Raw genomic sequence first — 15,702 nt, 5'->3', positions numbered from 1 at the left:
CTTCCCTTGCCCACCCAAGAATCAAAACTAAATGTATACTTTTACTTAAAATCAATTTTCTAGTAACATTCAGGTCTTCATCAACAGTGTAGATATTCAGATACACAACAAAAAATATATAAAAATTTAAGCTTATCCACATCATTCTTGTAGATAAATATCATCCACAAATGAAATGAAATGAAAATGAAGAAGATTGTTAAAACAATATGCAACAATATCGATGAGAACACAGTGCAAAAAGAAAATGACGTCTTCCAATTATGTCTCACCAAGATGCAGATCTTCGCATCAGGACAACGTCATGCTTCAAGTTAATTAGCTAATACCTTCGGCTAAAATGATTTTAGGTCACGTGCTAGTTGCTTATCCTTTGTTTCCTCACATGAAAGTAACCCGCAATCCTACATGTAAGTTAACAACCTAAATAAATAATTAATTATTTATCCACATTACTAATCTGAACATCAGTTCTTAGTCCTCAACAGCAAACAACACTACAAGAAAAGTGACCATTAGAGACTAAATTATTGGGGACTGATATATTAGTCTCTAATAATCAATACCTAATGAAATGTATTGGAGACACAACCTACCCGGTTTAAAGGACTAATTATCACTCCCTAAAGAAATGCATTAAGGACTAAAATATCATAGTATTCGAGACTAATTTGTAGTTACTGAAGATATGGATCGGGACTGAATTAATGAGGTACCGAGGGTAAATTGAGGACTGATTTTTTATGTATTAGAGACTGACTGTTAGTCCATATTGGTGTCATACAATCGGGACTGATTTTTAGTTACTGAAACCACTATCTAGTACTAGGTATCTGGGACTGGCAGGGGACTGGCAAATCAGTCCCTGATAACCATTAGGGACTGATTTTAATGTATCAGATACTGATTTTTCAGTCCCGAATACTCATTTTTTTTGTAGTGAACTGAACTTCAATGAACTAAAGTTCACCAAAATGAAAAATGAAGACATACAGAAACAATAGCCCATAGTAACATATAGTTATGATAGGATTTCGTATGAGATATGCTCGATTTGGATCAGCAATGGTTAATAGGCATTAACACACAATAGCAATTTATGTGGCTTGATTCAATGTAAAATAGGAACAAAAGAGAAGAAGACTATGCTGATTTGAAGTATGACTTTTGGGTGAGGTGAACTTAGGGTATTTGGTATAGCCTTTTCTAGTAGGCAAACACTCCAAAGAATTGACCGGAATAGTGACACGACTCAAAGCGTCAGCAACAAAGTTTTCTTTACCCGGTTTGAAATGGATTTCGAAATCGTAACCCATAAGCTTCGTAATCCAACGTTGTTGTTCCGGTGTTTGAATTGTCTGGGTAAGAATATGCTTTAAGCTGTGATGATCGGTGAAGATTCTGAATCGACGACCCAAAAGATACTGTCGCCATTTTTTTACCGCTTCCGTAATCGCGTACAATTCTTTAGTGTAAGTTGAATGACCTTGCATAGTTGGGCATAATTTCTTGCTGAAAAAGGAAATTGGGCGTGAATTCTGAGACAAAACTGCACCAATAGCGACGCCCGAAGCATCCGTTGTAACGTCAAATGGTTGTGTGAAATCGGGTAATGCAAGAGTGATCAGTTCCTTCATTTGAGCTTTGAGAGCAACAAAAGCATCTTGTGCTTCTGCATTCCAACAGAATTCCTTCTTTTTTAAGAGGTCCGTAAGTGGACTAGCTATTTTGGCATAACCCGGAACAAAACGGCGATAATAACCAGTTAAACCCAAGAATGCTCTTAAGGTAGTAAAAGAAACTGGTTGTGGCCAAGTTTGAATAGCTTCCAATTTATCCGGTTCCGGTGCAACCCCATTACTTGATATACGGTGCCCCAAAAACGAAATCTCTTGTTCGGCGAACAGACACTTAGAACCCTTTGCATAAAACTTGTTATCGACAAGAGTCTGAAAAACGTACCGCAAGTGGGTGTAATGATCTTCCAACGAGGCACTATAAATTAATATGTCATCAAAAAACACGAGAACAAATTGTCTTAGAACACTTCGGAAAAGATCATTCATGGCAGATTGAAACGTAGACGGAGCATTTGTGAGCCCAAACGGCATTACAAGGAACTCGTAATGACCGTCCGTCGTACGAAACACTGTTTTATGTACATCTTCTTTAGCGACACGAATCTGATGATACCCGGAGCGTAGATCAATTTTAGAAAAGATTTTCGCACCGTGAAGCTCATCAAGAAGTTCATCGATTGTCGGAATCGGAAATCGATCACGGACTGTAGCGGCATTGAGAGCTCGATAGTCGACACAAAAACGCCATGAACCGTCTTTCTTTTTGACGAGTAAAACCGGAGATGAGAAAGGGCTTTGGCTCGGACGAATTACTCCATCATGCAACATTTCCGATATCAAACGCGTCATTATTTGTTTTTGAAAATGTGGGTAACGGTATGGTTTGACATTGATCGGCTGGTCTTGTTGAGTAGCGGAATATGATGGTCATGTGGACGGTTAGGAGGTAGTTGATGTGGTTCTTGGAAAAGGTTTCTAAAAAGTTCCAGCAACGAAATGATATGGGTATCAGGGGAGTGAGGAAGTATGGTTTTTTTTTGTGGTTGTGGAGGCTGGGTATCAATAACCAGAGTGTGTAAGGAGGCAACTGAACCATGTTTAATAAGAGCAGAAAGTGAACTGGATGAAAGATGTTTGGAAAGTGGTTCACCTTTAAGAGTACATTGTCGACCATCTTTGTGAAAGGATATCTGTGGTATTGAAAAATCCGCTACAATAGAACCCAAAGTGCTTAACCAAGCAATACCGAGCACCAAGTCTGCACCTTCAATAGGTAATACAAAAAATGGAATAGAAAACGCAGTTTTTTGTAAGTGCAAATTTACCTCAGGGCAGTAATGTCTGCAACTGATAAACTGCCCATTTCCGACCATAACGTTGAACGGCTCGAGTGGCTTTGATGGTAAAGCGAACAAAGATGCGATTCGGGGTTGGATGATGTTGTGGGTGCTACCACAATCGACCAACACAGTGACCGGTCGTCCATTGATGAACCCGGTGACACGTAGGGTTTGAATGGATGATAACCCAAAGTATGCCGCATCAGAGAGTGCTAAATATTGTGGACCGGGCGGATCATCGGTACACGGTTCCTCCGAGTTATCCGGCGTATTCATATGTTCGTCGTTGTCTACAATAAGAAGGAACTGTGGTGGCGAACACTTATGACCTGGATAAAATTTTTCAGGGCAACGAAAACATAAGCCGTCTTTGCGCCGCTGTTGGATAGCTTCGGGAGATAATTTCGTAAACGGCAAGGGTTTCGGGGGTAAAGGTAGCAGGGGAGGGGTGGAGGTGGTCGCAGGTTTTGGCGGAGTAGAAGGGTTCTGTTGCTGAGAAGTCGCTTGTGATGTTACAGCTTGTGATGTTACAGGAACTGGAGTGATTGAAGGAGTATAAGAGCGAGTGGGGTAGAAAGGTTTGGGTTTAGCCGATTGGGCCAACTTATCTTCAACCCGGCGGGCTAGCCCACAAGCATCATAAAGAGACGTGGGCTGGATAATAGCGAGTTCAGATTGTATTTCCGGTTTCAGCCCAGAAAGAAAACAATTAAGTAGGGTTTGCGCTGACAAACCGGTAATCCGATTACTGAGCCGCTCGAACTCGGTCTGGTAGTCAGCCACCGAAGAGAGCTGGCGAAGCTTAAAAAGTGTAGCTTCGTGATTTTCGAACGTTGATGGTCCAAATCGGAGTTCGACAGAGCGCTTAAACTCGGTCCAAGACCCAAGGAGATTGTTGTTGGACTGGTGTTGGTACCAAGAAAGAGCGTCACCAATACAATGGAAGGCGGTTAGCGTAATTCGTTCGGCTGGAGGAATTTGATAGTAATTGAAATAGTTATCGGCTTGAAAAATCCAAGCGAGTGGGTTGGAACCATCGAACAAGGGTAGCGAGATTTTTGGCGGTCTCGGATTGTTTGGTGTGGTTTGTTTTTGTGCGGGTTTAGGGCCGGAGTTTTCTGGTTCGTTAGTGATTTTATCAGTGAGTTGAGTGACATGGTTAACAAGTCGGGCGGTAGTTTCGGTTTGGGTATCGAGTTTGGAGTTCTGTGCATCTAATTTGGAATTAAGGTTGGAGGTGGCTTGAACGAGGGCTGCGATTTGCGTTTTAATATCGGATTGGGTATTAGCGGCTGTGGTTGTGACTTGTATAAGTTGGGTGAGTTGATCGGTGATATTGGGTGGAAACTCATCGGAACCGGTGGGATCACGACGGGGCGGCATAGCGGAGGATTGGAACGTGAATGAAAGCACCAAATGGTATAGCCTTTTCTAGTAGGCAAACACTCCAAAGAATTGAGAGAGAAGGCAAGAACTTGGGGCAATTTTCTGATGATTTTCATTATGCAAAAACTGAAATTTAAACATGCTGAGACATGGAGTTCATGTCCTTATTTTGTGCTACTAACTACCCATGTTCTACCACTACTTGACAAATTCAACCATGCATACTGAAATAAAATAACAAATAAAATAAACATGCTGAAAAGGAAACGTGCATAATCTTGGGCATCAAGCTTCCAATCGGGCTGGCCTTTTAATCAACCTTTTGGGCCTTGCATCCTCCAACTTGGGCTCTGGACTGGCTTGGGCTGCATCTTGGCTTGCAACAGGCTGGCCCGTATCAGTATTACTATATATTACTATTACTATATATTACTATATATTACTAAATGAATTGAAATGAATAGTGATTTTAATATTATAATAATATATAGTTTTCTTAATACTTTTATTATTTTAATATTATTACTAATAATAGTTATTTTCTTTACTTTTTAACTTATATCAGGGGTTGGGATATGCTTGGTGTCAACCGATATCGAACCAGTATTGGTATCGAAAATATCGGTACGGTCCTATTCAGTTCTAGCAAAAGAAGAGTATTAAATATCAATGAAGACTAAAGACCGAGTGAAAAAAGCCAGATACATGTAATGCAAAAAGGGCATTTATAAATTCTAAATATCCATAGCAAATATTGAGTGTTTGCTAAGTATATTAAGTCATAGTAAAAAATAAACATTTTTTTGGCATGTATGACATCATCATAAAGAGAAATGAATTCTCATTGTTGAACAAAGTTGAGTAGAAGAAAATTTGTTTATATCAAGCTTTGGATCCGGAAAGATTATCAATCTGAGAACAAATTTATAAAAAAAACGAAGCAAAATACAATTAGTAAATATCTTTTTTAAAGTTGTAGGGGAAATTTTACAGGGTGGCAGTTAGGCCAGCTATGCTATATGGAACAGACTGTTGGGCTATGTAAGACCCAGTTTATATTACCAAATTTAACAACCTAAAAACCTTGCATTTAACGCCAAAATGACGACTTTACAAAAACTTTCATAGTATAAACCCAAGATATTACAACATACATGTATTGTTGTTATAAAATCCCATACAAGACGGTAACTACCATTAGTTTACTTAGTATCTAAAACAAAAGTCATAATTGCGGAAGCGTTCTAAAAGATTGTGTGTTCGGTTCGGCTCGCTTGCTTGACCTTCATCCTTTACTTGAGTACCTGAGAACTAACATTTTAAACAAGCATTAGCACTATCACTTCTTGGAAATTACGTATTCGAACTAGGTCCGAACACTGATTCGAGAAAATGATCAAAACAATTTTTATCAAACAGGGTCCCACCGTAATTTACGGTGTCACCGTAAATTACGGTGACTTCTGGACATTTGGGACCTACCGTAACTCAGTAGGTTTCCACCGTAAAAGAATTGCAGGTCACCGTAAATTACGGTGACACCGTAAATTACGGTAGACTCTGCACATAACTCCCTTGTTTAAAAATGCAGTTTTTTGCTGGTTCATTATGAGTCGAAACAGCATACTTTCGTATGAATCGTTATACGGCTGGGCTAGTTCTTCGTATTTGTATATCGGTTATCACAATACTCAACTATAACTTAATTGGGTATGTTACGGAAATTAACATTCACGCTAATTGCAAGACTTCTAGTTGATCTTTCGTACTATGATCATGCATCGAACCAAAACTTAGCATCTATAAAAAGAACAAGGCTTATAAGTTTGTCTATGGTGTTCGTTACACGGCCTACACCGCATGTATTATTCGCACAATATAATAAAGTCATGCTTCGTGTTTATTACCCAAAACTTGTTTGACCCGTTTGGGTGCGGAGTATAAGCACCTTACGGACGCTCGACTTCATGTTTATAACTTGTTTAGGGCAATAGCCAAATTCATGACATAATGGAAATTCTCGGTCATCATGCTTTCATTCCTCTTTAACCAACTCATAAAGCTACGATATGTATAATGTAATGAAACGGTAAATTTCATACCTTTTAGAGCGCGTCTTTTCCTCGTGAACTCCCTCCGGCTTGTCCGCTAGATGAACCGGACTCTTTGCCTAGAAAATTCAGTTTTTATAACATGTTTAGAACTCCTTTTTATGACCACAATCACATCATTATGGACCATTATAAATTCTGCGTTTTTATCCAAATTTCACATTTAAATCCCCACTTAGGCATTTTTACAAACACCTAGTGGGTCAGATTTTTCTACCCTCATAAACATGTTCATGACTTTACAATTCAACATCCAATTTCACTATATTAGAAATTTTGCATGCATCTTGACATTATCTTTTCAGAACTTATCTTTCCAAATTTTCAGATTATGCAAAACAAGAGTTATAATTTCAGCATTAAACAAGTTTCTTAAGGTTCTCTAATCACCTACAATGGTGATTAAGTAATCCCTACAAGTATCATACAAGGTAATGTCAAGAAATCATCTAGGGTTTGATCCTAAACCTCACACTCCTTCTAATTTCAGCCATGCATCAACAATCAAGCTGAATTTCTCATGTTTCACAATTAACCTAAAATTTGTGATGTAACAAAATTACTGAATTTCACATACCTTTTGATCCTTACAACGAGGTGTTTACTAATATGTGATTAGAGCTTGATTTGGAACTGATTTGGCGCTTCAATTGAAGAGATTTTGGTGTGAAACTTAGGGTTTTGGAGAACCCCTGTCGCCCCCCTCCTCTCTTGATCGACCAGACTCCCTAATTTGGGAGGTTTGGTTAATTTTGTTACTATTAGTAACTTATCTTTGAGTTTTGACAAGTTTAGCCCCTTTAATTATGATTTTCTCTAGTTTTAATTATTTTAACCATAACATGCATTAATTCAAGACTTGGAATTTAACTAGGTTAAATTCCTAGTTGGTAAACTCTTGTTTATCTATTCTTTGAACTTTATAATATACGGGTTTATGTTTTTGGGGTGTTACAAGTCCACCCCCCTTAAAAAGGGTTTCGTCCCCGAAACCGAATTACGTACCAAATAATGTAGGGTAGAGACGCCGCATCTCCTCTTCGGGTTCCCAAGTAGTGTCTGACCCCTTTCTGTGGTCCCACTTAACCTTGACTTGATTTATCACTTTGTTCCTCAAGCTTTTCTCTTTACGATCTAAAATCGCAATCGGTTTCACTGCATAGTTGAGACTGTTATCCACCTCGATATCATCGTAGTGGACATGAGCGGTCTCGTCGGCCAAACATTTCCGGAGATGTGATACGTGAAATGTGTTATGAATCCCACTCAACTCTTCGGGTAATTCAAGTCGATAAGCTACCTTACCAACTCGTTCAATGATTCTAAATGGCCCAATGAATCTCGGGCTTAACTTCCCCCTTTTTCTGAATCTGATAATACCCTTCCATGGGGAAACCTTTAGCATGACCATATCGCCAACCTGAAACTCAATTGGCCTATTTCTTTTATCTGCGTATGCCTTTTGCCGGTCTTGAGCCGCTTTCAAGTGCGTCCGAACTATGTCGATTTTCGCATTTGTAGCTCGGATTATATCAGTTGGTGCTAGCCCTCGCGGACCCACTTCTCCCCAACATACCGGAGTCCGACACTTTCTGCCATATAATAGCTCATATGGGGCCATTTTAATGCTCGCGTGATAGCTATTGTTATATGCGAATTCGACCAAGGGTAAATGGACATCCCAACTACCCCCAAAGTCAATAATGCAAGCCCGCAGCATATCACCCAATGTTTGTATTGTTCTTTCGCTCTGCCCATCCGTTTGTGGATGATAAGCAGTGCTAAGGAACAATTTAGTTCCCATCTGTTCTTGGAATTCACGCCAGAATTTCGAAGTAAACCGGGTATCTCTGTCTGACACAATGGATATCGGTACCCCATGCCTTGCTATGATTTCATTGGTGTAAACCTCCGACATTTTCTCAGATGTATAAGTCTCACGAATGGGAATAAAGTGAGCGCTTTTGGTTAACCTATCCACGACTACCCAAATAGCATCAAAACCACGACTTGTTTTAGGCAGTTTGGTCAATAGGTCCATCGTGATTTGCTCCCATTTCCAAACCGGAATTTCTAACGGTTGGAGTTTACCATACGGCTTTTGGTGCTCCGCCTTGACTTGTAGGCATGTCAAACACTTTTCCACGTATTTCACAGTGTCCCGCTTCATTCCGGGCCACCAATAGTTTTGCTTTAAGTCATGATACATTTTGGTCGCTCCCGGGTGAATAGAATAACGGGATTTATGAGCTTCATCAAGTAAAAGCTTCTTAACCCCACATGTGTTAGGAACCCAGATTCTATTAAAACGAGGTTTTAGGCCGTGACTGCCCACCTCAAGGTCCTTAACTTGGCCAATAATCCTTTCCTTTTTCCAGTTTTCCGCCTTTACAGCTTCGATCTGTGCTTCTCGAATTCGTTCTAGTAAACTTGAAGTCACGACCAGTTGCATTGATCGTACCCGTATTGGGGTATAATCTGTTTTGCGACTCAGCGCATCGGCAACTACATTGGCCTTACCGGGGTGGTAATGTATTTCGCAATCAAAGTCCTTGACGGTTTCTAACCACCGCCTTTGCCGCATGTTTAATTCCTTCTGGTCGAAGAAATATTTCAAGCTTTTATGGTCGGTAAAGATTGTAAACTTTACTCCGTACAAGTAATGTCTCCATATCTTTAAGGCAAACACCACCGCTGCCAATTCTAAGTCGTGAACCGGATATTTATTTTCATGAATCTTCAATTGCCTCGAGGCGTAGGCGATGACCTTGCCTCGTTGCATTAACACGCATCCGAGCCCCAATTGAGAAGCGTCCGAGTAAACCACCATGTCTTCAGTCCCTTCCGGTAAGGTCACTACCGGAGCGTGGGTCAACTTTTCCTTGAGTGTTTGGAAAGCTTCCTCTTGCTTAATGCCCCACACGAACTTTTCCTCCTTACGAGTTAATTTGGTCAATGGTAAGGCAATTTTGGAGAAATCCTGTATGAATCTCCGATAATATCCCGCAAGCCCTAAAAAGCTTCGGATTTCCGAGGGATTTCTTGGAGGGCTCCATTTCGTCACAGCTTCTATCTTTGACGGATCTACTAGTACTCCATCAGCACTAATAAGATGCCCGAGAAACTGTACTTCCCGTAACCAGAAAGCACACTTCGTGAATTTTGCATACAGCTTCTCTCGTCTGAGTGTGTCTAATATTTCCCGCAATTGACACACGTGCTCGGCTTCACTCTTTGAATATACCAGAATGTCGTCGATAAATACAATTACCGACTTATCTAGCATGGGTTTGCAAACCCGGTTCATGAGATCCATGAAAGCCGCGGGCGCATTGGTCAATCCGAAAGGCATTACGAGGAATTCATAATGCCCGTACCTCGTACGGAAAGCCGTTTTGGGGACGTCCTCCTCCTTGACTTTCAATTGGTGATAACCGGATCGGAGATCAATTTTGGAAAACCAACTTGCTCCTTGCAGTTGGTCGAATAAATCATCAATTCTTGGAAGTGGGTATCGATTCTTCACCGTGAGTTTGTTTAACTCCCGGTAATCGATACACATGCGCATACTGCCATCTTTCTTTTTCACGAATAAGACTGGTGCGCCCCACGGAGACACACTCGGTCGGATAAATCCCTTGTCAAGAAATTCCTGAATTTGAGACATCAATTCTTGTAATTCCGACGGTGCAAGTCGGTATGGCGCCTTGGCCACGGGTTTCGCGCCCGGAATCAACTCGATTCCGAACTCTACCTCCCGTTCTGGCGGCATCCCCGGTAGTTCTTCCGGAAACACGTCTTCATAATCTCGCACGACCGGCACATCCCCAATTTTGAGGAGTTCCTTTTTCGTTTCGCTTGCATAAACCATAAAGGCCTTGCATCCATGTTTCATGAGTTTGCGAGCCTCTAGCATTGTGCATATCACCGGGTTACCTCCCTTTTCTCCATATATCGTAACTTGCTTTCCGCTAGGAGACGTTAGTTTTATTTCCTTTCGGAAACAAACCACCTTTACGTGGTAACGGGATAGCCAATCCATTCCCACTACCACTTGAAATTCTCCCATCGACATCGGGATCAAGTCTATTGTATATTCTTCGTCATCAATATTCATCGTGCAGTTTTCACATACATTACAGACAATAAAGCTTTTATTATTACCTATCTCTACCTCTAAAGGCATAGGTAATTTTGTTAGAACAAATGAAGGGTGTCGAATAAACCCATATGAAACAAAGGATTTATTCGCACCAGTATCAAATAACACACGTGCGGGAATTGAATTTATAGTGAATATACCTGAGACCACATCAGGTTCGACCTTTGCTTCAGCAGCGGTCAATTGAAAGGATCTTGCTTTGGCTTTTGCGGCTTCACCTTTTGAGTCTTGCCCTTCTTTCTTTCCCGCCAATTCTGGGCACTCCGATCTTTTATGACCCGTTCGGTAACAGTTGTAACAAACGGTCACTTTTTCCGGGCATGATATAGCCATATGTCCCGTTTTTCGACATATAGGACAAGGCTTATCTTTGAAGCGACATTCACCCTTATGATTCTTGCCGCAGATTTTGCAACTTGATGTACCGCCCTTTGCATCTGATTTCTTCGTCGTTTCATTCGTTCTTGCCTTCTTGGTAGGGCTTGGATTTATATCATGTGCCCTTCGTTCACCCCGCTCTATACTCTTTTTCAACTCAATCTCCCTTTCCCGAGCGGCATTGACAATCTCGGTAAGGGTCTCATACTTTGAAGGGGTTATGAACTCCCTATATTCTGCGCTTAGCATGTTATCATAGTAATAAACTTTTTGCTCTTCGTTCGTTATCAGATCGTCACAGAACTTCATTTTGTCCATAAACATCCCCGTGATCTTGTCTATGGATTCACCCTTATGTCTGAGTTGCATGAACTCTTCCTTGATCTTGTTTATAACTGCTTTGGGGCTATGGTGTTTAAGAAACGGCGTCTTAAACTCCTCCCACGTCATGGCCTTGGCCGCTTCGCTTCCAATTTCCTTCTTTTTATTATCCCACCAGTCTTTCGCTTGACCTCTTAACTGACCCGTGCCATAAGCTACGTAGTCATTCTCATCACAGTGGGTTCTCTCGAATACTCCCTCGATATCGCCTATCCATCGCTGACACACGATTGGATCAACCTCCCCATTATATATAGGTGGTTTGCAAGCTATGAATTCCTTGTATGAACAAGGTTTTCGCTCCCCAGATTTTTCCTTTGCTAGATTTGAATTATCTTCTAGCTTCTTGATTCTCTCTTCTACCACTGATAAAACCGTATTTTGGATTTTATCAATGAAGTTCGACAAACTGTTTTCGATCGCCTTTCCAACTTCTTCGGCAATCACTATTCTCATTTGTTCGGTGACTCTTGGCACCGCATCACCATCACCTCCGCTTGCCATCTTTGATACTGAAATGTTTACATACATTGTTAAACATTTCATTTGTAATACATGTTTTACTTGTTTTGATTTGATCAAGTTCGTAACTTGACTCAATCATTCTTGTTTCATGTCTTTCTTGTGTTTGAGTGTGCTTACACACTCTTGATTCTATTATTCTTGTTTCATGCTTTTCTTGTGTTTGAGTGTGTTTACACACTCTTTTCCATGCATATTTGTTCGTGAATTATTTCTATACTCCTTAAATTTTACTTAAGCAATTACTCTTACCGGATGTTGATCAAGCTTGAACCGAACACTTATTGGCAACCTTAAGCTCTGATTACCAACTTGTAAGACCCAGTTTATATTACCAAATTTAACAACCTAAAAACCTTGCATTTAACGCCAAAATGACGACTTTACAAAAACTTTCATAGTATAAACCCAAAATATTACAACATACATGTATTGTTGTTATAAAATCCCATACAAGACGGTAACTACCATTAGTTTACTTAGTATCTAAAACAAAAGTCATAATTGCGGAAGCGTTCTAAAAGATTGTGTGTTCGGTTCGGCTCGCTTGCTTAACCTTCATCCTTTACTTGAGTACCTGAGAACTAACATTTTAAACAAGCATTAGCACTATCACTTCTTGGAAATTACGTATTCGAACCAGGTCCGAACACTGATTCGAGAAAATAATCAAAACAATTTTTATCAAACAGGGTCCCACCGTAATTTACGGTGTCACCGTAAATTACGGTGACTTCTGGACATTTGGGACCTACCGTAACTCAGTAGGTTTCCACCGTAAAAGAATTGCAGGTCACCGTAAATTACGGTGACACCGTAAATTACGGTAGACTCTGCACATAACTCCCTTGTTTAAAAATGCAGTTTTTTGCTGGTTCATTATGAGTCGAAACAGCATACTTTCGTATGAATCGTTATACGGCTGGGCTAGTTCTTCGTATTTGTATATCGGTTATCACAATACTCAACTATAACTTAATTGGGCATGTTACGGAAATTAACATTCACGCTAATTGCAAGACTTCTAGTTGATCTTTCGTACTATGATCATGCATCGAACCAAAACTTAGCATCTATAAAAAGAACAAGGCTTATAAGTTTGTCTATGGTGTTCGTTACACGGCCTACACCGCATGTATTATTCGCACAATATAATAAAGTCATGCTTCGTGTTTATTACCCAAAACTTGTTTGACCCGTTTGGGTGCGGAGTATAAGCACCTTACGGACGCTCGACTTCATGTTTATAACTTGTTTAGGGCAATAGCCAAATTCATGACATAATGGAAATTCTCGGTCATCATGCTTTCATTCCTCTTTAACCAACTCATAAAGCTACGATATGTATAATGTAATGAAACGGTAAATTTCATACCTTTTAGAGCGCGTCTTTTCCTCGTGAACTCCCTCCGGCTTGTCCGCTAGATGAACCGGACTCTTTGCCTAGAAAATTCAGTTTTTATAACATGTTTAGAACTCCTTTTTATGACCACAATCACATCATTATGGACCATTATAAATTCTGCGTTTTTATCCAAATTTCACATTTAAATCCCCACTTAGGCATTTTTACAAACACCTAGTGGGTCAGATTTTTCTACCCTCATAAACATGTTCATGACTTTACAATTCAACATCCAATTTCACTATATTAGAAATTTTGCATGCATCTTGACATTATCTTTTCAGAACTTATCTTTCCAAATTTTCAGATTATGCAAAACAAGAGTTAAAATTTCAGCATTAAACAAGTTTCTTAAGGTTCTCTAATCACCTACAATGGTGATTAAGTAATCCCTACAAGTATCATACAAGGTAATATCAAGAAATCATCTAGGGTTTGATCCTAAACCTCACACTCCTTCTAATTTCAGCCATGCATCAACAATCAAGCTGAATTTCTCATGTTTCACAATTAACCTAGAATTTGTGATGTAACAAAATTACTGAATTTCACATACCTTTTGATCCTTACAACGAGGTGTTTACTAATATGTGATTAGAGCTTGATTTGGAACTGATTTGGGGCTTCAATTGAAGAGATTTTGGTGTGAAACTTAGGGTTTTGGAGAACCCCTGTCGCCCCCCTCCTCTCTTGATCGACCAGACTCCCTAATTTGGGAGGTTTGGTTAATTTTGTTACTATTAGTAACTTATCTTTGAGTTTTGACAAGTTTAGCCCCTTTAATTATGATTTTCTCTAGTTTTAATTATTTTAACCATAACATGCATTAATTCAAGACTTGGAATTTAACTAGGTTAAATTCCTAGTTGGTAAACTCTTGTTTATCTATTCTTTGAACTTTATAATATACGGGTTTATGTTTTTGGGGTGTTACAGGCTATCAAGAAGACACAAGCGCGCAAGATGGAGGTAGCAGAGATGAGGATGCTGAGGTGGATGTGTGGACACACGAGGTTAGATCGGATAAGAAATGAGGTTTTTAGGGAAAGACTAGGAGTGGCTAGTATATCGGAGAAGATTTAGGAGGTGAAGAAACACTAGATAAATGGTCGGAACCGAGATATCTAGGGGGTTTGAATCCGCATAAAGAGGGTTAGCTCTCTCTCGGTTGATTCAGTTGCTGTCGAGTTTCTTCTCCGGTGATTCTGCAAAACAGAGCACCGTTAGCCTCGCCAAGGGGAGAAGAGGGTTCTCTCCTTGACCCGACTCCGGTGTGAGAATAAGTATAGGTAATGGAGAAGATAAAGTATGTGAGAAGTGAGAGTGATCTGAGTTTATACCTGAACAGTTCTCGTATTTATAACCGTGAGTTTGGGAGGGAAAACCTGTTATTGAAAAGATAACGGAAGATGCTATCGCCGTAGCGGTTATATTTTCTCCCGTTAAGTTCTTTAATCCACGTTAAGTTGCCTCGATCCGATGTGAATGCACACGGATCGTGATGTTGATCTATGGCTGGGGTATTGCCACGTGGAAAGTGATTTAAGTGGAGATCATTCTCCAATTGCATGCCTTTGTTGTGATTTCAGGGATGATTGTGGTGATGACACGTGTCCAGACGGTTATAACCGTCTGGGTGGTGCACGATCATATTCTTTCTAGAAGATTAGTGCTGTAATCTAGTGTGACACCTTACTGTGTGTACACAGCTGAATAAATCCCAAGTCTGGGTAAAGTGATATCCAAGTTTGGATATTTGGGCGGAAGTATTGATCTTTAGGATTTTAATCCTTTGCTGATGGAGGAAGGCGCAAGGACTTTATGCTTTCCTTTGGGCGCGCGACCATAGCTTGTTGATTACTCTCTCCCTTTTGTAAGACCAATGCGCGGCCGCGCAGGGTTAAAAGGTTGAAAGTCCAATTTGTGGTATGGTCTCAAATCCTTTTTATGAGGTTTTTGGGACCTTACCCCTTCAAGTCCCCCCAGTCTAGTGTTGTACTTATGCAAATAAGTGGAGCACTGGACTTAGGAGAGAGAAATGTTTTTTGGGCGCGAAAAATAATAAATCTTCTGTGAGAAGATTGAATTTTTTGTAAAGATTTTTTATGGAAAATCTTTGATTTGACAACCTGTCACTGTCAGTTGTTTTTTACTGTCCGTGTTTTACACGCACGCGTGTAAACGCGTGTGTGTTCTGACATTTCTTTTTTCTGTCGCTTGGGGAACTGTGATACCCGGAACAGTCGCTGTGACGGTTACCGATGCTATTTATTGCGATAAGTATATATATTGTTTGGGTAACTTCTTTGTCATCATTGTTTTGTTGAAACCTTTCCCTTTCCTTTCTTCTTTAATTGAAAATCCACTATCCCCTTCTTATGTCAACCGGAGCACACCAAGAAGGTCTTGCTGAAAAGATGTCGACTGAACTTCCACC

The 15,702-nt window shown here is 40.1% G+C and overlaps 1 protein-coding gene and 2 long non-coding RNA genes across 3 annotated transcripts; all 3 read right to left on the bottom strand.

Annotated features, from left to right (window-relative positions):
• Positions 1 to 2,428: 2,428 nt before the first annotated feature.
• LOC110923629 lies at positions 2,429 to 4,303 on the bottom strand. Its single transcript, XM_022167699.1, has one exon. It carries the CDS (start codon positions 4,301 to 4,303, stop codon positions 2,429 to 2,431), a length of 1,875 nt encoding a protein of 624 aa, XP_022023391.1.
• A 1,151-nt stretch (positions 4,304 to 5,454) lies between these two features.
• Positions 5,455 to 7,060, bottom strand: LOC110922565. Its single transcript, XR_002583254.2, has 3 exons — positions 6,995 to 7,060; positions 6,409 to 6,476; positions 5,455 to 5,617 (listed from the first exon to the last, which is right to left on the bottom strand). It is a non-coding gene; the product is annotated as an uncharacterized LOC110922565 (long non-coding RNA).
• A 5,354-nt stretch (positions 7,061 to 12,414) lies between these two features.
• Positions 12,415 to 13,966, bottom strand: LOC118489081. The gene is made up of 3 exons (XR_004886104.1): positions 13,822 to 13,966; positions 13,236 to 13,303; positions 12,415 to 12,444 (listed from the first exon to the last, which is right to left on the bottom strand). It is a non-coding gene; the product is annotated as an uncharacterized LOC118489081 (long non-coding RNA).
• Positions 13,967 to 15,702: the final 1,736 nt, after the last annotated feature.

This window comes from Helianthus annuus, chromosome 17 (assembly GCF_002127325.2).
Source record: "Helianthus annuus cultivar XRQ/B chromosome 17, HanXRQr2.0-SUNRISE, whole genome shotgun sequence".
Taxonomy (NCBI): Eukaryota; Viridiplantae; Streptophyta; class Magnoliopsida; order Asterales; family Asteraceae; genus Helianthus; species Helianthus annuus.
This window is presented reverse-complemented; position numbering and strand designations above follow the sequence as displayed.